At 40.0% G+C, this 24525-nt stretch overlaps 2 protein-coding genes across 3 annotated transcripts; one reads left to right on the top strand and one right to left on the bottom strand.

The window, feature by feature from the left end:
- Window positions 1-7189: 7189 nt before the first annotated feature.
- On the bottom strand, window positions 7190-11324 carry LOC112460303. Its single transcript, XM_025024930.1, has 3 exons — window positions 11307-11324; window positions 8962-9023; window positions 7190-8774 (listed from the first exon to the last, which is right to left on the bottom strand). Exons 1-3 carry the CDS (start codon window positions 11322-11324, stop codon window positions 7364-7366), a joined length of 1491 nt encoding a protein of 496 aa, XP_024880698.1. The 3' UTR covers window positions 7190-7363.
- Window positions 11325-18153: 6829 nt separating this feature from the next.
- Window positions 18154-24452, top strand: LOC112460301 (retinoid-inducible serine carboxypeptidase-like). 2 transcript variants are annotated; one of them, XM_025024927.1, is made up of 10 exons: window positions 18239-18328; window positions 18452-18593; window positions 19504-19733; window positions 20000-20230; window positions 20637-20747; window positions 21016-21226; window positions 21420-21587; window positions 21915-21992; window positions 22388-22542; window positions 23072-24452. In XM_025024927.1, the coding sequence occupies exons 1-10, from the start codon at window positions 18302-18304 to the stop codon at window positions 23138-23140; spliced, it is 1422 nt and encodes a 473-aa protein (XP_024880695.1). In that variant the 5' UTR covers window positions 18239-18301; the 3' UTR covers window positions 23141-24452. The 2 variants fall into 2 exon arrangements, with proteins under 2 accessions (XP_024880696.1, XP_024880695.1); XM_025024928.1 differs by lacking the exon at window positions 18452-18593 and having other exon boundaries at window positions 18154-18239.
- Window positions 24453-24525: the final 73 nt, after the last annotated feature.

Here is a 24525-nt window from a genome sequence, read left to right as displayed (position 1 = left end):
TACGCCTAAGACCTCGCTAATCAATCACGTACGTAATTTAAATTAGCCCTCTTAACTTAATATAGCAACATCTGCATATATATCGCGTCCGTGTGTATATCGACAACTATATAGGTACTCGCGAATTATTCGCGCATCGAGAATTCAACGATCCCGACGCCGCTCATCCGTGCAATTCGGACAGCTTTCTTTGCAGGACGAAAAAATCCCAAGTCCCACGAGATGCTCGTGATATGAGATACCTACGCAAATTCCTTCCGGTTTTTCAAACAGCTCTCTAAACAGGTATGATCGCTCTAGTCACGCAATCAGTTTTCACGCCGCACGCGATGTAAATACTTTTCATTCAGGAATCAGAAACATGATCTCACGCGAACAAGAATGAAAATACTCACAACACTCCGTATGCATGTGTGCAAAGATTTAAAAAAATATATATTACCTCTAAACTAGATGAGGATTTATTTATTCTATGTATTTCGTACATCTTTAGAAAAGTATTTTCAACTTGCTGGGAGATCGGCGTTTATGCAATCGGTAATGCAAACAATTTTGAATACTTGGGCAGATTAGACTTTAGAGGAATGAAAGATTGGAATATTCATGTCACTAAATTGTCATTAATCACAATTTATTACAATATCCGAGGGGATTAGAGCGCGATCTATAAGGGAGCGTGTAGCAATGACTAGACGGGTCATGACAAATTGCGGAGTCCGTCTCTTACATCACATATATACTCGGCCATTTAACACTTTCACCGAACTCTCCTACGCCCACGTTGTCACGGCCGGATGTTCGATTTATAGACGTGAATCTAATTGCACATTTGCACGTGTACGCGTGTGGTTATTTGATCGAACATAATACACGTTGATAAAAAAAAAGACTGACACCGAATTGCTTTTATTAGATAACGTAAATTGTCCTTCTCTGAACACGTATTCATTCTGATTAATTATTCTGAATAGATTTATTCATGAGGCAATCGAAAGTTTGCATGACAAACGTTGCAATTAATGGGAAAAGAATGTGTTTGACAATTCATGATTATACTGATATAAATGATGGATTCTTCAATAAATTTAAAATTGACTTCTTTTCTGCGCGGAAATACTGATGAGGCATAAGAAATTTATAAATTGCAAACGATTGCAGAAGAAGCACTTCCGACGAAGTAAGAGACGATAAAAAAAAAATATATATATATATTCTTCCCACACACGAATGAGCAGGCATTTACATTGATATCAGGAGTTTCATCTTTCTCTCAATGTTGCGTTATTTTGCAACGCATTGGCACACAAATCGCGCTGTAAGTATTAAAATTCTAATCTGTTCTTCGGACATTGCGAATGTTATAATTTAAGCTGCGCGTATAAAGCGCGTATAAAATACTCGTATAAAACGTATTTAAAATATTCATTGCACAATAACGAGATTCTTCCTGAAATTCCTTTTCAGCTACGCATGCCCCTTACCTTACGTCTCCGGTGATTTTACAGATCCGTGTACATAATTTAATTCCGGAAGAGACTTGCTTTCGAAAACGACGGGCATATAGCTGAGGTTGCTCAACCGAGTTTGGCTGTTTCTGTTTTCCACGTCGCGCGCTTCGATATCCCGTGCGATCTCGCGTCTCTCGATCGACGGCCGCGGCGCCGCGGCGGTGAGGTACTTGAGTCGAGTTTCCACGACGGGAAAGTGGTCGGGGCCCGCGATCGTAAAACGCATATATATTTTCGCTTTACCCGCGATTGACGATGCCTCCGGTCGACGGAACGATCGTCGTAAGACAACTTCGATCCAGCGGTTTTTCCGTCAGGGATGGATGCGCCGCGCGCCGCCCGGCGCGACGTGCATTCCGCCAGTCGCCACGCTGCATTCCGCGCGGACGTTTCTTGCGTAAAACGACGGCTCTGTCAGATCTGACCTTGATGCTCAATTTCTATTCCGATGCGTATGTTTGCGCTTGAATTCAACCGGCGAAGATGAATCGAGAAAGTTTGTTTTCTTTTTTTTTTTAATGCGCGTTAATTCGGAAAACGGAGTATCGGTATACGCGGGTCGTTGAGTCGCGTGCACCTGTTACGATGCGTGCCATGCGTGGTGACTCTTGCGGCCCTGCCGCCGGCGGAACCAGAGAAACGTGGCCGCGCGAGAGCAGGTTTCCGACCCGCGGAACGACCTTCCGCGGTACTCGACTCGATGGATGAGTAGAGAGCTACGGGTGCATCGCTCGCTCGAGCGCGAGCGATGCGTTCGAGACGAGCCTGGTTCGAAAGTGAAATTCGTCCTGACTCGGTGATCGGCGATGCGCCCGGCGCCCTATCTAGGTGAAATCTGCGTACATGTGTGTGTTCGATCAACCTGCGAAACGTATAGTCTTTTACGCATCTGTTAATTAAAGTGCTGAAAACAAAAACTGGAAGAAATCCACTCTTGGGTACATTTACACTTTTAGATAATTTTTTTAGCCAAGTATTCAGGAAGTTATTCAATTTCCTTTTTCTATAAATTAATTTTTTTGTTATTATAGATATGAAAGTGCTGAAAAAAGATCATGGAGAGGTAAAGATTTTACAGAGACATACTATATTTAAAATATGTAGAAATGTTTTTTATAACTGTTTAAAATTTAATTAGCTTTATAAATTCTTTCTTGAATTGCTTTTTCTTCCAATTTGTTTGAATCATTCGTTATCACTAATATTTTTATTGTTACGCGCACTTTTATTTATACAAGTTATATTTCTTATAATAATAAAATAAATAACTAAAATAAAATTGCTGCGAGTAAAGTACAGCGTTACTTCTGCAAATGCATTGCCGAAGAAATGTTTGAAAATCAGTTGGCATTTTATCCTAGAGGAGAAAGGCGATTCCAAACGCATACTTGACAAATGGGAGAATCAACCAACTTTGCGACAATATTACCAGATGGCAGTATGATGATAGTTTTAAAAAATAACGGAAAACATTGTTTCAACAAAATGAAACAATGAGACGTGATCTTCTTCAAAGCGGGACGAGAGAAGAACGTAATTTTACAAAAGGCAAAATATGTCAAAATGAGTTCTGTCCTTCTAGAAAAGAAGAACATTATTTTACTTTATAAGCCATCACTGTACAGAGAAAAAGTGTCACTTTCTGATAATTAGAATATCTTAAAAAATATTTTTTATTGCAAGTCCTGTATGTATAATATGCTTACATCCGCCGGCATTCTCTGAATGATGAATGACTTAAGATTGTTCGTATAAAATTCATATAAGTATACCTGCGTCGCGCATTAAAGAAACAGAAACGATATTACGAATGAAAGAGACGCGCGCGGAATAATGATTGCTTACGACATTGATCATCGGGCGTGTAATTTCACCCAGATAACGCTTCGCTGATCACGCAGCAATCCGAACGAATTTCACTTTCCAAGCGGGACCAGATACGTCTCTCGCGCGGGGAAACGGTCTTGCGCGATTACCCGTTACGCGAAAGCGGGTAATATTGTTGCAAAGTTCATTGATTCGATTTATGTCATATTTTGCGGATAAGATTCGCCTTGCGTCGTGGTACGTTATCGGCAGAAGGCAGAAATGAGACAAGGGTCAAGGTCAATAGATTTAAGACCATCCGCAAGATAAATCTTAAAGCGAGTGGACCGGCCAAGACTTTTAACCGAACCGCTCCCAATTGGGTGGGAACGGGGCACGTGGTCCGGAAATACATTCGAAGAAACGCTCTACCCGTTACGCTTCCCGACACACCGAAATTTATTTCGGTTCATTATGCGCGGTTGATTAATACGGACACGCTCGATGTTTTGATGTAATCAAATTTATGGATTCATTAAAGCGACGTAAATCTTGCCGGAGTCCTCGCGGGAGATGCGAGTTGTGTACGAGAGTTGTTTCCAGTGGACCATCGCCGTTTTATGAACTGCAAGGAATTTTAATTGCAAGGGATCGTCACGCATTCATCGATTAATTTACAATTCAGCTATATTTCCGTCGTGATTGTCGCTGATTTATGGTTTGTTAGTTTAGCGCGATCAGCATAACGCATGATCGAAACCGGACATGTCGGCAATTTTATCGAAGATTATTGACGACTTTAACGAGATTTAGAGAGATTATGCGTAGCTACTGCGGCTTTGACTGGTGATAAATATGTCTAGACTCTTTCGCCGGAGGAAGGATGTGGAAAAATCGAGATCTTTGCTCGCCTCGGCGAGTCCGACACTATAAAACGTGCTCGATGATCGCGCGCCGCGATATATATACCTGCATGCTCGCTAGTCCCGAGTACTTGCACAAGTTACTTTCACTCTCCGGACTCCGGACGGATCTTACGAATCGTTAACCGGAGCTTTTCCTTAAGTTTATACTCGCGACATTATATGCTAATGCGGCCGGGCCTCTGTGAGAATCCGCTCGAGGCTTTTGCCGCGGCTCGCTGCGGGCGAAAGGCACGAAAGCGATTTTAATGCCGTCCTTCCCCCCCCCACCCCCCCCTCTCGGGCGGGTGGAAGAAAGAGATAAATGCCGGAACGTTTGTAATTAAGGTCGTGGTAATGAGGAAGGCAGGATCATCTGCCGAGGCTCGTAGTACTCGTATACGCATCTTCGCGACCGATTTCGACATTGTCTCGGCAATGCAATAACGTCTTACTTTTACTTTTTATTGGACGACTGCATTGCACTTTCGCTACGCGGCGCCGTCGTGGAATGAGTAGCAGAATTTTTGCGAAAAGCGCAGGATAACCCGCGTTAAGCTTGTTTCCTTTCAACCGTGAATTCCTTGGACGATTCGTAAGTTTTCCTCCAAGTGTCGAAGCAGCTCATTTGTCGCAACGTCGATTTAAAATGCACACGAAATTTGCCGAAATATATTATTTTATTATTTACTTGTTTTTTTTTTTCCAAATTTTAAAGAGTCTTAGGCTGGTATTCAATTTCCAAGAGATTTCTTATTTGCAATTTAAAATGGCTATTGTACTATTTACAATTATGTTATATATAAATGGCACGAAGTAGTTAGAGACTTGATAGAGTTGTTGCGTTTCGCCTCTAATTTCGCAATAATTTCGGGCGATCTGCAAAATCATCGGCCGTGCCGAAAGATGAAAGTGTGGCCGATTGATCGATTACTCTCGGGTCTGAATCGAAAGTACTTTTGGCGTACTCTCGATACCCCCGTTTCGGGTTTGTATACGTCCTCATTAAACTGCCATGGGAGATTTACCAGCCGTGTACCACTTCCGGTCGGTGCCCTCCCTACCACTCCACGTGCAGCCTCACGAAGCTCGCCCTGCTCGCCCCCACAGCACGTTGTTGCAGCACGATCGTGGAGAAAGTAAAGGTCGTGGGTTCGTCTCGCGACCCTGAAGACCCTGAGAGACACGCTTGCTCACTCGATTCTCATCTTATCCTTAGAAAGCATCGTGCCTCCCCTCGTTCTTCCGCTTCGTCATCCTTCTGATTACCTTCTACGTGTTGCATAGCGCATCCTCCGTATGAAAGCCACCGTACTTTCATATAAGCTAATGTGAATTAATGGCTTCACGGACAACCGGATCGTATATATATTCACGGGTCTTTAAATAAATATCTTGTTAAATATTGCCAAAGGCACGAAATACTTTCAGACGTACGAACATCACAATCGATAAATATTAAAAAAAAAATCACAGTCTAAAGATTAAAAGTCTCCGTTCTCAAAGTCTACACGCTACACAAATTTTTTTTCTTTAGAGGTCTCATGCTTTATGTCTTTTGTTCTGCAAAACGTATAGACTTTTTAATGAATTAAAAAAAAACACAATTTTATTAACTGTTTCCGAAAATACGTCTATAAGTTTAATCGTTCAGAATAAATTTCAATGTTTTAATTGCTTTTCATTATTTCAATCAAAGATTAAATGCTTCATGACCTTATTCATTACATTTACATATTTATTGCATGAATATCTATAAAGTATAATTAAACGTAATGTCAATAATAGTTTTAAAAAATATGAACACATAATACCATACATATTTTATATCTTACAATATTATTTTTGAAAACAGTACATTATGCTTTTTACACTAAAAAAAGCGTAATTTACAGTTGGTTTTATTGTTTTCGAACAAAACTTGACTTAATTATGTTGAATATATTATCTTATTTTGTCAATCATGCACCGTAAACAAATCTTACTTGAAATTAAAATTGTATTTTTTTTTATTTAAAAGATTATGCAGAGCTTCCATCAGTAAAAACTTGACGAACAATTCACATAATTATTACTTCATTACATCTATCTAGATGTTGTTAAAGCACTTTTTATAGTTATGACATGCCCTTTATAGAAGAGGATAAAAATTGAAATTTGGTTTCAACAACAAAAAGAAAATATTCGTCTAAATATGAAGGAAATTAAATTAATTCGTAGCGTAGTACAAAATTATATTTATTACGTATAAAAAATATTCACATGTACGCATCCCAATAATCAAACGATATTTACAAAGTAAGTTATTAATTACACATAATATTAAGATACGCACGTAGCCATACTGAGGCTATGGATTATCCACCAGAAAAAGATGAACGAGAAAGGAATGTCATTTTTCTCGCTTGTGAATTTTTCATTCTGATTATGAGATTTAATCCGAAATCAAATAGCTAAAGTAATTTGTTATAAACAAATAATATAAATATAGATTTAAGGGACAAAAGTTTTCTCCAATGATAAGTAGGTTACGATATTATTTTCCAATGAATAAATTGAGAAACGTCATTTTCCTTGGCAAAAATCTGCTTAATGTTTAATTTAGCAAATCGTATAATCTCTAGAAAGGTGCGTCGTTAGAGATTTAATCGATAAAGATCAGTTATTAGTACGCATCTCGCTTTCTCGGAGAATATACTGTAAATAGTGCTATCTTCACATCCGTCACGATGATATCTCGTTGATCAATTATTCTGGTTTTCTCGTGCGATACTTCACGGAAGAACCGGGCGACTTTGGATGGCTACCTATAGTCGCTCCGTCGTCGAGATGATCAATTTTCATCATCCACTTTCGTGCATATCTCATAGTTGCGATGCTTTCTAACTGTTAGTTATAGGCTTTCCTCTTATTCGTGCGGTACACGTCTACTAGTCGACCTTTTCTTTTCTCCTTTCGAGACATACCTATATATATATATATATTTAGGCGAATAATCCATTATCACAAGGCATTATCATAAGATCCGACCGACTTTCTTGACGCGATTCTTCGACAATTTTCCGAGTCGACCTTTCGACCTTCGGATGTCACGAGACAGTCGCAGAGGCAAAATCGAGCCGGCCGAGCGTGACTCTCGACGACGGTCTACTTGTAACCGTGATGATCGTCGTCGTGGTGGGACTCGATGGGAACCCAAACTTTCTCCCAGACGGGCTTCCAGATCTTCTTCCAAGCCGGTACCTGCACGTCCTTCCAAGCCGGAACCCACTTGCTCTTCCATTCGTCTTTCCACACCTGTTTCTTCTGCGTGACCCAGATCTGCTTCTTTTCAGGCACCCATACTTGCACCGATTCTTCCTTCCAGACCAGCTTCTTGTCCGTCACCCAGATTTGCTTCTTCTCCGTCTTCCAGATTTGTTTCCATTCGGCCTTCCATTCTAATTTTTTGTCGCTTACCCAAATCTGCTTCTTTTCCGTTCTCCAGATCTTCTTCCAGACCGGCTTCCATATCAGCTTCTTCTTCCAGAGATCGTGGCTGGTATACTGCCAACCGTGGTGATCCTTGCCCACATACTGCTCTCCCGGTATACCGATTTTAATCCATTCCGGCACCCAGACCTTCTTCCAATCGGGCACCTGGACTTCTTTCCACACAGGAACTTTGACTTCCTTCCAAACGGGTTTCCATACCTTCTTCCAAGCTGGCACCTGGACCTCCTTCCAAGCCGGCACTTGAATCTGCTTCCAAACAGGCTTCTGGACCTTTTTCCAGACAGGTACCTTGATCTCCTTCCACGCGGGCACTTGAATCTCCTTCCAAACCGGTACCTGTACCTTCTTCCACTCCTGCTTCCAGATCATCTTCGACTGCGTTTTCCAGATCTGCTTCCATTCGGGCTTCCATACTAGTTTCTTCTTCCACACGCCTTTCGGCCCGTGATCGTGCGCCGGAGGTCCATAGGATCCGGAGGGTGGCGACGGTGGACCGTAAGAATCGGAGATTCCGAACCCCCCACCGCCTCCGTGACCGCCGCCTCCGCCGTAACCACCGTCACCACCGCCGTGACCGCCACCCCCGCCGTAACCACCGTCACCACCGCCGTGACCGCCACCTCCGCCGAAACCGCCGTCACCTCCTCCGAAACCGCCCGATCCGTGATGATCATCGAGCGATCCACCTCCGGTGGAACCGTGATCGTCACCGAAGGATCCGTGGCCACCGCCAAATGATCCTCCGCCGTGACCGCCGCCGAAGGATCCTCCGTGATCACCACCGCCGAGATCAAATGATCCTCCACCGTGGTCACCGCCTGACGGTGCCCCGTAACTCGGGGAAGGTGCACCGTAGGATGACGAAGGAGGCGCGCCATAAGATGACGAGGGCCCGGACGGGGCGCCGTAAGACGACGATGGCGGCGGGGGTGGTGCACCATACGAATCAGAGGGTGCACCGTAGGAGCTCGAAGGTGGTGGACCATAAGAATCAGACGGTCCTACGTCCGGTAATCCGTAAGACGTCGCTGGTGGTGCGCCATACTGTGAGCTTACGGGAGGCCTACGGTATTTTCTTCCATTAGGGCACCGCACATCGTAAAATAAAATTAAACCTTAACGATTCTAATGCCATTTAATATTACGTTGCGCAACGTGAGACATTTTTGCAGATAATTGATGTGTAAAGTTGTAAGCGAATTTTAAATCATCTCATGTAAGTATTTAATAATTTATTTATATATACTCACTCTCTCTTTGTTCTAATCGGGTCTCCAAGCGCGGAGATAACAAAGAGGCCGCATAATATTGTCTGAAAGAATTTTTTTTCATTAGTTTTATGAACAAAAGTCTGCATAAATAGTTTTAATTCGTTATTTAATAATCGCTGATAATGACGAACTTTGATGACATTAATACGTCGAGTCAAAAAATGAATGAAATAATTATAAATATTTGAAAAAGAAAATTAATTCTTTGTGTAAGGGATACATTGTAGTTTTCTTTGCAGGCATGATGCAAAGATAAATGAGTGATAAACATCTACACGTAAAAGAGCAAAGCTATACGCTAATTGTGCGATCGACCGTGTGAAAAAGGGATGCCCCGCCGCGCCGCCGGGTAATTAGTCTTCATTCTCTCAAGCGCGTCACAGTAGCACAATTATCTTGTCTTCGCGATCACCCGCCATCAGTTTCCCGCCGGTTCTCTTATAGTCTTTTCATCGCGCGCGCGCGTCAGAAATCCTGCGGACAGATTTCTACGCGTTGACGAGCGCGTCTCTCAAAAATGAAAGTGTCCGCCACCGTGTGAACACACGGCCGACGTAAACACCGGCGCGAATTGGGTCGACCCCCCTTATCCTCCTCCCTACCGTTGTCCACGTATTTCCAGAAGGGGCCACTGAGACCGTAAAACCTGTACCGGTGGTTAAATTAAAGGAAAGTGGGCTTCGAGATTCCTCTTTTCTTTTTTCGTGAAGCATTACCCTTAGGCGGTACCTGTCACCTGTAGCTAGCCCTGCGGCAACAGGATATCAAGTGTTTTAGTCGTCCCACTTGTCTCTCTCTCTCTCTCTCTCTCTCTCTCTCTCTCTCTCTTTTTCTCTCTGTCGCTCTCTCCTCTCGCTCTTTCACAAGATTTCTGGAACCGTTTGACTATCTACGCACACTTAGATATACGGAATGTCTCAACCGTACTTTCATCTACAAATTTCTCGATTTCCGTATTCGACCTTATCTCAGTAAAAACTAAAAGTTCTTAAATTATAAACGGTCGAGTGCAAGGAACTTTGCATCAGAAATACACCTTATAAAATTTGTTTCTTTTATTAAATCAAAGAGTGAAATATACAAACTTGAATGAACTCACAACAACTTACGAATTAGTTGCAAAGATATGATCATTTAAAAATCGGAAAGCTTGCTTCTTGATATTATAGCTAAGAAAAAAATTTTGCGTAAGAAAAGAATTCGCAAGTGAAAGATGACTCGCTGGAATAATTAAATGTACTTGGATATTCAATTTGATATGAATCTTAATTGATATTATTATGCATTTATATAGTTGCTTGCTAGAATAATTGGGTGTTAAGTGACCGAATATTTTTTTATCTAGATATTTAGATATCTAAACAACGATATTAGAAAGTGTCTTAATTAAGTGGTCAAATATTCATTGAAACCCTGTCATGAAATGTCAAAGATAAAAAATTGCGAGTTTTTGCTGCGCTTTTTTTGCGCCGGATATTGCCGTAACGTTTCAACAGAAATTTCATTAATTACGCGTCATTATATACTGATCAAACGTCACAGATTCACCTCTTCTCAGATTAACATAACAATAATAATTGTTCGCATATTATCTACATACATAGTAATAAGAACCTTGGCTCACTTTCGTTTCAATCCGACTTTACACGATCACTTTGCATACCTACATATTATATTATTTCACGTTGACATTGGCATGCGAAATTACTTGCTGATTAATTCATTTTATCTTTATTGTCTTTATCTAGTTAGTAGCCGTTGTAACCACGTTTCCGCTTGTCTACGAAAGAAATCAGATAAACGTTATCGGTACATCGATACTCTAATTTAATACCGGTATATCTTTAAATAGCGAGACATGAAGATATTGAGAAGATTTTAGCATCATTTCTTCAACAAGATACGACCTCAATGACGAAAATAAAAACGTCGTTTGTAAAAGATGTTGCATAATATTATCACTTAAATTATTACTACATTATCTAAAGGGTGGTATCTTGTGTGAATGCCCAAGATACGATACCCCGAATACTTATTATATAAGATATCTGAATACGGTTTTAAGGAAGCGATATATCATGCAGCTGTAGCGAGAGAGCTAAATTAAAAGAGCGAGAGAACGAGACGCTTCAGATAGACGGCCGATGACATTGACTCGATTACTCGACTTTGTAACATTGACCCTGTCGAATTTCGCACGCGATATTCGATGCCCCCGTATCCCCGGTACGGCTCCTATTTGCGCAACTTTCCATTCTGCGGAGTGAAAAGTGACAAGAGTACCCACTTGCAGCAGTTGCCGTTGGAAAATGGCAGTGATTTACCGACTCGTTTGTAACCATTTGCGTTAACATAGCCGCGCTACTGTCTCGATGGCTTTAAGGTCATAGCGTCGAATTTGCTCTCTCTTTCTATATTCTTTCTATATTCATTCGGCGTTAGCATAAAAATAAACTGCTACGTAGCGTTATCATTATAAATTTCGTTTCCATGAAACACATAAAATTTTACAATTTTCTACAATGATTATCCAATATTAGCCTTGCGATGTAATCTTAGTTGCAATGATGCAAAATCGGTTGCTCGTTAATAAAAAAAACGTTGTGTATTTTCGTCCACATAATTATTCTAATGTTAAAATAAGCATAACGTTCCACGTAATATTATAAATTTGCCAAGTATTGTGTGTATACCTATATTTAGAAGGATAACGTGTCAATATATGGAAAAATGCTATCGATATTATAATGTTGAAAATATAAACAGAACGTGGGAATCTAAGAAAATCTCCCGATTTTATCAAAGATCATAGAAGATTTATGATCAGCGATATGTATTCTAAGAAAGCACTGTACTTCCACATTTCACTGGACGAAGCTAGAATTAAGGAGATAATGGGCACAAGACGTATCGCGTGTCGCGCGATACGTATCGTCGACCGCGAATCTAAAGTGATCTAGGAACGATTTTTGCGAAAGATCTTATATACCGATAATGTTATCACTTTCCGTCCGAAAAGGAATCTCACATATATCACAGACTAGCACTAGCACATGATTAAAACGCGAAGGACGAGCGCACGGGGCACGGAGCGACAATGAACACTGACCAGAATAAATCGCATTCTCTCGACGAGGGTACCGTAGCCCACCGTGTGAAAAGGATGGCAACGACCACCGTGTTTTTTTTACGGTTCGTCACTCTTCTGACGGGTTCATCGTGACATGCCGGGCTTTTATAGCGAGTGCTTCTCTGCCTAGACGCCTAGATACTCTAGACATAGAGATATTTCGAGGAGGGGTACAAAAGAGTGCCACGGTGCCATACGGGGGTCCCAACTCTGCGTGTACCATCTTCAGTTGGGATTGAGAGGGGATTCATGCTTCATAGCGAATGCGGGGCGACGAGGAGTAGCACGAAACGTAATGCAATTCAATGAATTTTAACATATGAGGCAAACCTGAAATAACCTTCCTGACGCGGAATACACAAAAGTCGCTTTTACTTCCTTCATCAATCTAATGTAATTAACATAAAATTTCTACGAAAAAGTTTTTGTATAAATTTTTATACGATTTTTATACGTTTGCAAGATTTTCAATGCTAATAAGGCTGATTAATCCAACAAAACTTTCCTTCTGTAACTAAGAGAATAAACGTGTTGATTTAAATGATTTAAATACAGGTGTGACATTTAAAATCTATAATGACAGCGGGTATCATTGACAGCGAACGTAGAAGCTTATATGAAACCAGCCAGTGTCCGATGACACGCGATGTACTACTGATATAACTTTCTCGCTAATTATTATCAGGGTCTTTTAAACGCTCTACCGCAAGGAGAATAAACTTTCTATACCGCTGATGCTCGTTACAACATTGTTGTCTCAAAAAGGATAATATTAATTCTACATGTATATTAAAACAATTTCCCCGATCAACTATTCATTCTCATCAGCTGGACTATTCAATCACATCTTGGGATAATAGATATCTATTATTTCAAGAAGTGTAACTGCAATCACGAGATCAAGTCTACCACGGCTAAAAAGTCTCGCGAGAAAGAGTCTGCTGCAGAGCAACGTAATCAACGATAAACGATACTCGTGCCAGCCGTCTGGAGATGAATTAACGCCGGTAACTCATCACAAAAACAACGATCTCCGTTCTCAGATCTCGTGAACGAGAGGTGGGAACGGAGAAATGCCTTTCTCATCTCATATCGGCGCGTCGCGTCTCACGATGCAGCAACGCGGAAAAGCGCGGTTTCGTAATGTACGTGAGAACAATTTCGCCGCACGCCGCGCGCGCTTGCGCTCGCGTTCGCCATCGCGTTCGCCACCTGCGTGTGGTTCTCACTCTGACTTTCTTCCTCAGGGTTACTGTCGCTCCTGCGAAGTGCATGCAACGCGGTTGCCTTTCACCGTATAGCATGCCCCGACGCAGGGGAGATGCACCGGTTGCATCGACGCTAGACGATCGGGAAGCAAAAACCGCGATTATCGTCCGTCACGTACAGAGTGTTCTGTAATCGTTATAACGTTGTATAAACGGTTGTATAAACCGCGATAATTTCGCGTGAAAGAACAAATAAAAAATCCAATGGGAAAGCATCTTCTTCGAGGCTGGCACACTTAATCGTTGATTTAATCACTTCTTTTCTACAATACACGAAAAGATATGTAACGAAAGATTGGGTTAGAACGATTATATCGCCAGAAATACAACGTGGTCATACTACGTATTTTGTCATTTTGGCATCCATTTAATCAACGATTACGTTAATCGGAGTTCGGTCGCGAAGTGGCCCTAAGAAAATTACGTTAGACTTTAGACACGTGCAAAACTGACAGAAATATTCTTTTCCTCCTGCAACTACAATCTCGTCACGTTACGTTTAATTTGGAAACTTGGCGCACACGAAGAATATTTTCGACTTTTTTTTTTGGTCGCGCAGGAGAGACACGAGAAGCGTGAAACTGCGAGAGTCGTTATACCCGGGCCTCACGATGGAATTACTTTGACTTTCTTCCGATACGATGTCAGCGGCAGCTGCCTTTTCGATTTTTTTGTCTTGAAGGAGATAATCGAATCGGTTACTTTCACTCTGTGTCTCGAGAATGTGTAATTTCTGTTACTGCCACAAGACGATCGGGACAAGACTCGCGTGTGTTGTGTTCAATTCGTTTAAAGCTTGTTAAAGCAGATAAAACATCGATGCTAGGCGAGCACAAATATTGAACGGTACGTTCTCGTTAAATACATGGTAGTTTGAGTTGCCGACATCTCCGAATCTCTCCGAAGAACTTGGAAAAAGAAAGATACGCCGAGTATAAAAAACTTTCGGTCTGAGTGGTATTAAAATAATTAAAATAATTAAACGACAACGTGAAGATTAGTTGCGATACAATTTCGCGATACACTATCGAGAAGATTTGCGAAAACCGGCCGCGGCGTCACGGAGAGCCCGCTTTCTTTCCGCATTTATATACAAAGTAGTAATCATTGCGAACCATTGCACGGTAGAGAGGATTTAATATAAGGTTGTATTCATTACTACGGATGAGGTAGCAACCGACTTGAATTAATTGAGATTTACTCCGAGATCATCCTCGTAGTAATGAATTTTCGCTGACAAAGAAGTCGACGTTCCTGTGGAGTCAAAGATTTCACCTCCGCGCTGCTCGCGCCGCCGAAGCTTCGCGTATATAAAAACGTCATTTTACACGCGTAGAAACGTAAAATATTATTATTACCCAGGCATTGACAGAGGTCTTCTCACGCGTAATTTGTCGATACTCGCATGTATAGTTTATCAATATTAGAATCTGCGCGTCCTCCTTTTTTTACGCGGCGACGAAAACAAATTGTGCCGCGCACCCAATGCCATTATTTGTAAAAATGACAAGAAAAAAAAACTATATACTTTCCCACCAGGAAGTCTGGCTTAGGCACTTTGTCTCATTCGAAATCCATTAACGGTTCTCCTGCGGGCGATTCTGCTGGCACGTTACACAACTCGGTCATCCGCGTCGTTACGTATGAACGCGAAACGTTTCGCGTATTCGCGCGATATCATATAGAGCGTATTGTGTATTGGATCGTCGCGTGTGCGCGCGGATTGACGTGCTCGCGGGCTAGATCGAAAGACTTTCAGACTTCGCTGACCCGTGACAGCCGATTGCCGCAATATTTCAGGCAGGATAGATCGATGACAATCGTGAAGCGACTTGACAATTGCGATCGCGTATCCTATCTCTCTGCATGCCAATAAATCGCAATCGCGTTATGTCAAAAGGAAAGTTACGCGGGTCATATCGGAAGGACGTTATCGTCACCGAACCGTGTCCCAACGGTTTATATTAACGATCATTAACCGGCTCGCATTAAGGCTTTTCCAGGCGATAAAACAAGATACGATCGCGTTATTTGCGACCATTTCTCTCATCATAATGATAGAGGAAGCGGAATCTTCTCTTCCGGCAATTCGCCTTCGACGTCGTGCGTTTCGCGCACTCACTCGTGCGTGCGATACGGCTAAGTAATATTTAGTCTAATCTAGGAAACCTAGGAAAATAGACATGTATGATATGTATAATTTACATTATCTATATACATATATATATATATATATAATAACATATATTTAACACAATGTATATTTTATATAAGATGCTTCGCGACTTTAGCGTCGCGAAGGCTCCACCCCTTTATTCTCGAGGCGTAAAACAGACACGTCCAACAGGCCGTCGCGCCGCACCGAGCAAACGTATATTTCTGGCGAATTTTAATGGTTTGTTTACGCGCGCAAGTCGGATACAGATTGGGCCGGATACGTGTCTTCGCGAAAAGCACGCCTTCTGGCAAACCGAGACGGGGTACGCCGAGAGACGCGCCAAGTCGCCAGCTGCAAACAGAGCCGCCTGGGACACGGAACGATACGTCAACACCGTCAACGGCGGTGTATTAATTAGCGTTATCTGCGAATAAATTTGCATAATGGGAAGCTACGAGCGTTTCCCGTAACGATTCGCCGACTTTGAGGACCGCGAGGAACGAGCGATCGTTGATCAAGCCGCTCATTAACGTCCCTCTCCCTCTCTTTCTCTCATATACGCGCATCCTGCTGCCGGCTATTATTTCTGTTATCTCTTTATTACCCGGATTCGGCCATACGGAACATCCACGGAGTTGATGGATCTGTCTAATTGCTCGGATACCGCTTGTCGATGCTCAATTAGGTCGCTAACGAGTCAATTTTATTGCGCCGGAAGATCCGCGCGAGGCTCTCCTCTCCTCCGACTTGGATCGATTCCCTCGAATAGATTTTTTCCTCGCCGCGAACGAATTAAGAAAATCACGTACGCACGCGACGTACATTGCAGATTTCATTCGCGTTTTACTTCTACGCTATCACGTAACTGCGAACGTTTAAACGGTCGTTCGCTGAATAAACAGATGGACTAGCTACGCAAGGCGCTCGGTGCTACAGGCCGCGCGTTCTCGATTTCGACAGCATCGAGAGAGTCTATGCGGCCTTTTCATGCCTCGCCGATAATTTCCGGAGTAGCAATAGACTGAAAAACCTGTCAGGAATACCATACCGGGCTTGGAGGAGCGCGTGCTTTTTTTGCGTAGCGCATGACACGAATGTCAATTAGCGGCATTTGACGAGCGCGTGCGCGCGTGTGTATGTATGCACGTGAAAACGTGCGAATGGATCGCGCACCTCTCTTTCGCAAAAATCCCTCTGAGAACAAAAGAGACGTTCGCGACGAGAGATTTTTTTTCACTTTTTGCCAAATTCGAGTGGGACGTCATTGTATAAAATCGCTTCGATAACTTCCTCTCTACCCTTTTTTTCCTTCGTAATGACGTAACGACTAACGAGTTCGTGCCGTTGTTGCGAGCTTTCTTCTCGGACGCGACGCGGCCGCGTATCCCTGAAATCGGCGCCGGTGGCAGGAAGTCGGCTTATTCGTCCTCCCGTTTTCCCATCGGACGTCGTTAAAGCCCGAGCATGGAAAGTCAATTTGGGTCGACGATTTCGCGAACGGTAACGGGACAATCAAATTAATAAAAGGAGGATAGAACGCGTCCTGCTCTCTCTTTCTCGTTCGTCTCCCGCGTCTCCCTACTCTCCTCGTTTCGTCGCGTCTTGATGCCTTGGTTTTTTTTTCTTCGCAATCTTTCTCATTTTTTCTCTTTTTCTTTTTATATCGTCGCGTACGGCCGAATGCTTGAACGATGACGGCGCTACTTTCTCCTTCGTAACTATTTCCCGCGGTCGATGCGCCTATGTACCACACGCGGAATGCTAAATCCTTCTATCGGTCTTCTGAATCGTCGCCGTTACGCACTCTGGTAGCTATCTCTCAATACCCAGATATCGCTAAAGTGGAGTAACATTTGTAAGAATCGCGAATGCGTTTTACTTAAAAGCTTAATGCAATCAAATACGAATGCTATTGAGAGCATTCTCAGTGACGTTATCATTCAATATATATTTGAGGCTTTGTATGAGAACTTTGACACATAGCAATAATATCTAAATGGATAATCAAAATTAAAAAAAAAAATGTAAAACTGTATGAGCCACACACGTTGTCACATACTTGGTAATGTATAGTAGAGAAAAAAAACCTGAACAGTTTAATGTTTAATTTTATGACGTTTCTTTTCAGCAGATTTTTAGTTTAATAAAAGTTGTTTGAAAATTATAACTGTACGATTTTTTTCGCGGAAACAAATAAATGAATTTAAACGCAAAAGTAATAAATAATGATAAATTCTTCTTCAGTAGTGTTTTTAAAAAATTATGCTTGGCGAGAAATAGAGATATTCTGTATAAAACTGCATATAGCATTCGATATTGCAAATAAAGAAATCGCGATTGCAATCCATTATCTATCTCCATTATCAAATCGATAAATATGGTAAAGAAATAGATTGTCTGGCTGATCAACTTTTAAAGATTAACTGAAGATGACAAAGCCGGACGAGACAAAAGATTGAAATCGAAGCAATAGAATGCAGCTGATATAAATTGTATGATGATTATCACGTGTACGTATATCTAATCTACATTCATGACAGATAAAAGATAATAAAATCATATGTATATATATATATATATATATATATATATGAAGATTCTCGCGGCACGTAGTTTCCGAAAGGTTACAAGAGAGACGAGACAATGTGGGGTCCACTTGTTTACCCTTTCGCCGCGTTGTGCTTTGTTTCCGGCAGTATTGGTAAGATGAGACAATCATCGGTGCAATAAATTTTGTCATACAGTCACATTCGTCACGCGATAATGCAATACAAACACACAAATGACAAGGTAAACGTACGTTATGTCAATGATAGATTTCGTAACAGTTGAAACTTTCGAAAGTGGATTTAGGATAAGTGGAAATATTTGAGTGTATGAAATACATTAATTACGCATAGACCTACATTCTAGGTTTATAGAAATTTAGACAGTCATCAAAATTTGACAAACAGTGCTGCCGACAGTTCCTGTGCAGAAATAACATGTTACGTCTATAAACAGTATAAACATGTCAAAAAAAAAATGTCTGATGAGAAATTATACAAATTGTCACGTATGTACATATCTTGTTTGTATATATACTCTCGCGCAGCTCTCTATAAATAAAAATGTAATAGCTCAAGTCCAGTGATCTTGAAAGATAAAGAATCGATCGAGCTTGGTCAGTATATCGACGGCAGGCTTGCATTAATAAGAGCGATTACGTGACTCGACTAATTTTAGATAATGAAAACGTTAGATAAAGCTGTGTTTTCCCAACTCACCGTTATCTTTTTGACAAGATATTTTTGGAATGTTACACGAACGCGTAATGTTTATGTAATATTCTCTTCTCTCTTCAACTCGTATATAGAACGCAGTAGCACAGATTGGGCCGTTAAATTTTAAGCCATGCTTCACGCACACATTTTTACTTGCCGCTAGTTTGTCGAATTTTAGTGCAGGTAAATGACAAAGTGTTCGACCGTTGCATTCCTAGCTTTTACCATAGCGACGCGGAAAACGTTTACTCTGCGATTTCTTTTAAGACTTCGCAAATTTACCTAGGTCTTTGCTTGGCAAACACACGTTTCAGCTACTCGTCTTTACGTCACCGACTTTCGAATTATTGTTAATAGCTGAGACGCTTCCTCGCCTTGAAGCTCGATCGGTGCAGGAGATAATGTAATTCCAATCTAATATATCACAAATATTACGCTATTTATTTAAATTGTAAAAAAAATATTCTCTCACGTTTGTGTAGTTTCTGAAATGACTTGCCGATATACGCTATTATACCCTTGAATTTTTTTCTGATGTTCTAAATAATATAAATAAAGAAGTAAAAGAAGAAGTACTTTGTCGTTATAAGAACAGTAGGGACAAACACATCCAAGGATTAACAGCGATGTCGCGTCGCGTTCTTGCTATACACAATTATTTATCTAAATATCCTAAATTAGTAATTAACAATTTTTTTAAAGGAAAAAAGGGGTTCGGCCCTGGGGAACAAGAATGGGATTACGTTCAAGTGCGTCCCAAGGCGAATATGTTCTGGTGGCTCTATTATACTACGGCAAACGTTAATTCATATTACAATAGGCCGTTAGTCATCTGGTTGCAAGGTGGACCGGGCGGATCCTCGACCAGTTTTGGAAATTTCGAGGAATTAGGGCCGCTCGATGTGAAACTGAATCCAAGGAATTACACTTGGGTATAAGAAATTATATACAAAAGTAGATTTTGTTCGGAATTTAGCGTAATATCCAGTCGTACGTTATAAATATTTAATTGTTGAGATAACTCGTTAAAATATTTAGATCACAGTTGATGGTTGTTGATACAACCAAAGAGAAAAGGCACGTCTACGCGCAAAGAATATAGCAAATGTAGATAAAGATGTAAACTTTTTAAAATTTGTACTTAGATTCACTCGACTAAACTTATAGATTTATAATTCAGTGGATAATTTATTTATAGGTCAAGGACTATAATGTTCTCTTCATCGATAATCCTGTCGGTACTGGCTACAGTTACGTCGAAACCGGATCGGCATTGACAACGACAAACACACAGATCGCGAAGGATCTTGTAGAATGTATGCGAGGATTCTACAAGAAATTGCCGAAATTCGAGAATGTCCCGACGTATATCACGACCGAATCGTACGGCGGAAAAATGGGGGCGGAGTTTGCGTTAGTCTGGGATCGAGTAAGCAAACACAAACACTAATTTAAAAAAAAAATAACAAAAGGAAAGAATTTGTTCTATTTAAATCGACGATATTAAAATCTCAAAAAGTCTGATGAGAAGAAATTCTTATTAAATCGTAAGATTCGTTTCTTAAAAACGAGGAGTTGATTTCCGGGACACATTTTTGTACCGTCAAAAACCACAGAAACATTTAAGATGATGACGACGAGAAAAACATTACATACATGTATACAACCATAATATTTATACCTTGTCATCTGATAGTTGAGAAACGTGCAGATAATGTCGAAATCGTGGCGGTAATGGCATCGTGGCAAATACGATGAAATAACTCTAATTTCTTGTAAGAGACTGTCACGTGAAATTCACGTATCTAAAAACAAGTATCATGAATGTTCCGCAGGCTCAGAAAGCTGGCACCATCAAGAGTAATTTAAAGGGAGTCGCTCTCGGGGACGCTTGGATCTCTCCTATCGACTCCGTATTGACGTGGGCACCATTTCTACTCAGCACGGTATATAAATTCGATTATTTATCGCCATTGTAACACCCGCGTACGAGGTCATATTTATTAAATTTAAAAAAGCACGTGCGATAATAAATAATACCCCACCGAGAGAAAAAAACATAGGCAACGTAAATCAGGCCACGAGATCCAATAATGTTTTATTCCTCCCTCATTTCTCATTCTTTCTTTACATTGATCTTGCGCACGAACGTTCCCCTCATCTTATTTACACAAAGCACTTTTTATCAAACTCTTCGAAAACTGTGCTTTGCAGGGTATGGTTGACACGGAAGGTTTTAACAGAATTTCCAGTGCAGCAGAAAGGACGAGTGCCAACGTCAAGCAGGGCAAATGGACACGAGCGACTACAGAGTGGGCTAATACGCAACAGGTCGTTTTACAGGAGACTTACAATGTTGACTTTTACAATATTCTTACAAAGACGAATCCGAATTCGTTGATTGCATCGCCCTTGATATTTAAAGGTATATATACAAGTGAATAATTATTATATAATTTCTCAAGATTAAAGATAACGAAATTTTGATTTCATTTTTAATATTAACATAAAAATACAGAGGACATTGTTATGCGATTAATGTTTTACAACATTTCTGTTTTCAGATTATCATACGTATTATATATTACTAGGCATTTTTTTTCTTTGTATAATTGCAGGTGGCATGTATCGATATCTCGGTCAATCTGATGACGATGTCTCACTCGAAAATTTGATGAACGGTCCGGTAAGGAAAGCGCTAGGTATCAAAGCCACTCATGGCAGCCAATCCGGCTCTGTTTTCGCGTACTTGAGAGAAGATTTTATGAAGCCCGTCATTAACATAGGTATTATAGTCTGGTGTATTGATTAGAACGTCATTGCATCGAAAGCGAAAGGATAAAATTGATGTAAATTAATTGATAGAAATAGTTGTGTGTTATTTCCAAGCAGAGTTCGGCAATATATGTATGCTCGACAACTTGCAGGCTTTTAACAAATTGTTGAATCAACAACTGCGTTGCTTAGATGTATAAACTGATAACTGCTGCGATTAAATACATTCGCTTTATTCTTAAATCGAAGATATTTGTGATATAAAGGATTATTACTCTGCATAATACGTGCATTTTATAATACAATCTGGTTACTAATAAATGTAAATTTTGTTTTAGTGGAAATGTTACTTAATGAAACCAAATTGAACGTATTTGTGTACACTGGACATATGGATCTAATTGTCGATACACCAGGTAAGTCGTTACTTTATTTTCTGATTCACGTTTGACACGGATGATTTAGAAATCAACGTACTCGGCACCTTAAAAATTTTTTTAAACAGGCTGAATATTTTTATTCGCATTTTAATGACATTTTAATAGTTTGAAAATTACTCAAGTTTTGAGCTTAAAAGCTACCATTAATTTTATTATTTTGAAAATGAACTTGCGCGTATTGAAAAATTGTATTCTGCTTTAAATCATCTTTTTCGTGGAATCATCTGCAATTATCCGATTATACCGTCACTATCCAGTTCATATTATGTGTTTAGATTACATGTTGTGAGCTATTACATCCTTCTTCCAATGTTCTTAAACTGCTCTCTGCTCTTAAGTCCTCATCATATATTATATATGTTATATTTCAGGCACTCTTCTCTGGGTCGAAAAACTAAAATGGAAAAACGCCGACACCTGGAAAAACTCCGCTAGACGTCCGCTCGTCGTTGAAAACATCGTCGAGGGCTATTTCAAGGCTCAAGATAACTTTAGGATGTATTGGGTCAACAGAGCCGGACATATGGTACGCACATACAAGGCACTTTCTCTCTTCCCTCGTAGCTTTCGTATTTATTATACGAAAGCGGTAAGCCCGGGATTAATTTGCTACAAGGAGAATCCTAAACCGACGCGACTAACGTGCGATCTTACATCCGCCGACTCGTTATGCCGTTCGATTTGTTCGCTCCCGTAACTTATGCAGAAAAAATTTCGTCACAGTAGCAAGTTTTTTTTTAATGTTACATCCGTCGCGATTGTAAAGTGACGTACGACTAATTAAATGTCATTAATTATCGCGTGAAATTCGCGAGATTCTTTCAGCGCTACACGAACGCAAATATTCCAATTAAAATATTCGCAGTCCAGAATGTTGTTAACAATTATTATTAATCTTCTCTTTCTCGTTTCATTCAAAATTATTTTAAATTCTATTTATTAATCGATAAATTGATAAAACTTACATATATATATATGCAGTATATGTTTTACTTAAATACTAGATATATATAATATGTCTTAATGACATTTGTTTAAAAAATTAACATGCATAGGTACCGAAGGACAATCCAGCAGCCCAGGAGATAATACTACGGGATTTGACGAGCAACGCAGACAAGTGAAGAAAATTGAAATCTGACGCTTTTATTTTATACCGCCGAGGCGTCTATCGCACTCGGCAATAGGTGTACAAATTTTAGGCAATAAACGGCAAAAACAAGGAAATAACTAGGCAATATTGGAAAATAAGCGGTAATATTAGGCGAAAAAAGGCAACAGTAGGCAGTACACGGCAATAGGCGGAAATAAAAAGTAATAGTGTTTTATAAAGCAGTTATAGAAGAAATAAACAAAAAATAAATAAGCAATACAACGGGAATAGCTGAACTAGTGCAGAAATAGAAAATAGACCTAATATCTCGCCATCAAAATCGTTCTTGTGCTTGCTACTGTGTTTGCAATAACTGTAATTAATAATTTTCTTGATACGTTAACTAGTTTTAGCGAGAATTTTAGTATTCTGTCGTGTATCAGAGTTAAAAATGGGTAAATAACCAGTTTATATTTTAATATTTTCAACTTTTTTACATGTAATATAAATGTCACGCGGTAAAGGTATGATCTCCGTGAATATATACATTTACTATAGTCAAAACATCTTACACAAAATACGAACCTAAAATAATGAACCTAATGCAATAATTTAGGTATTGTTACAAGTTATTTAACATTTTATGTTAAGTAGGTTATTTTAAATCCGTAATATATATGTATGCTTTGACTCATGGACGTTGAAATATCTGGACAGAGCATATTTCCGCGGAGTTGAAACCAAAGGAGAAAGGAAAAATATGATCGTAGTTAATCACACGAAATAACGATAAGATTACGTGTATTCTATAATATATTCATTTACAGAATAAGTAACCTTAAATCGCAGTGATACTTCGGTTAAAATCACGTCAACGGGACATGAAAATAGATATATCGTGTGCTATATGTACGCAAAATCTGATCAACCAAGATGGACCAAGATGGATTTTCCCTACCCCCTTAGACTTCACTCCCCTCGTCTAAGAAAATATCTTACGCTCCGTCCAAATATTCCTACGTCCATGCTTTGATCTGACTAATATAAATGTATGTGCATTTACTGATATCGCGCTTTAACTGTATCTAACATAAACAAAATTAAGTACCATAGTAGATTTGTTCCAAATTTCATTATGCATTATATATATATATGTATATGTAAATTATTAGGTATCTATATATAAATAACGGTAATAAAGGCAGTATTTAGGCAATATAGGACATAAAAATAATAACTGCAGAAATGTGGAATTTATCGCTGTTTTCGGCAATAGATGTACACTTTTTTAAAGTGCGATAGACCCCTCGTTTTATATTGAAATAAATGTAATTTATATACGATTCTGTGTTCAATCCTTTCTCTATAAAATTTTTAAGAAAGAGAAGAAATTAATAATCATCATATTTATCTCTT

Source organism: Temnothorax curvispinosus, unplaced genomic scaffold, assembly GCF_003070985.1.
Source record: "Temnothorax curvispinosus isolate PA1 unplaced genomic scaffold, ASM307098v1 QBEX01010444.1, whole genome shotgun sequence".
Lineage (NCBI taxonomy): Eukaryota > Metazoa > Arthropoda > Insecta > Hymenoptera > Formicidae > Temnothorax > Temnothorax curvispinosus.
This window is presented reverse-complemented; position numbering and strand designations above follow the sequence as displayed.

Excerpts from the sequence above, each read along its gene's own strand:
- LOC112460303 (XM_025024930.1), bottom strand. Across the intron at positions 8,775-8,961 it reads CCGATTAGAACAAAGAGAGA|GCCTCCCGTAAGCTCACAGT; the intron begins GTGAGTATATAT and ends AAAATACCGTAG.
- LOC112460301 (XM_025024927.1), top strand. The coding sequence starts at position 18,302 with ATGCAATACAAACACACAAATGACAAG. Across the intron at positions 20,748-21,015 it reads CACCATTTCTACTCAGCACG|GGTATGGTTGACACGGAAGG; the intron begins GTATATAAATTC and ends TGTGCTTTGCAG. Across the intron at positions 22,543-23,071 it reads TCAACAGAGCCGGACATATG|GTACCGAAGGACAATCCAGC; the intron begins GTACGCACATAC and ends TAACATGCATAG.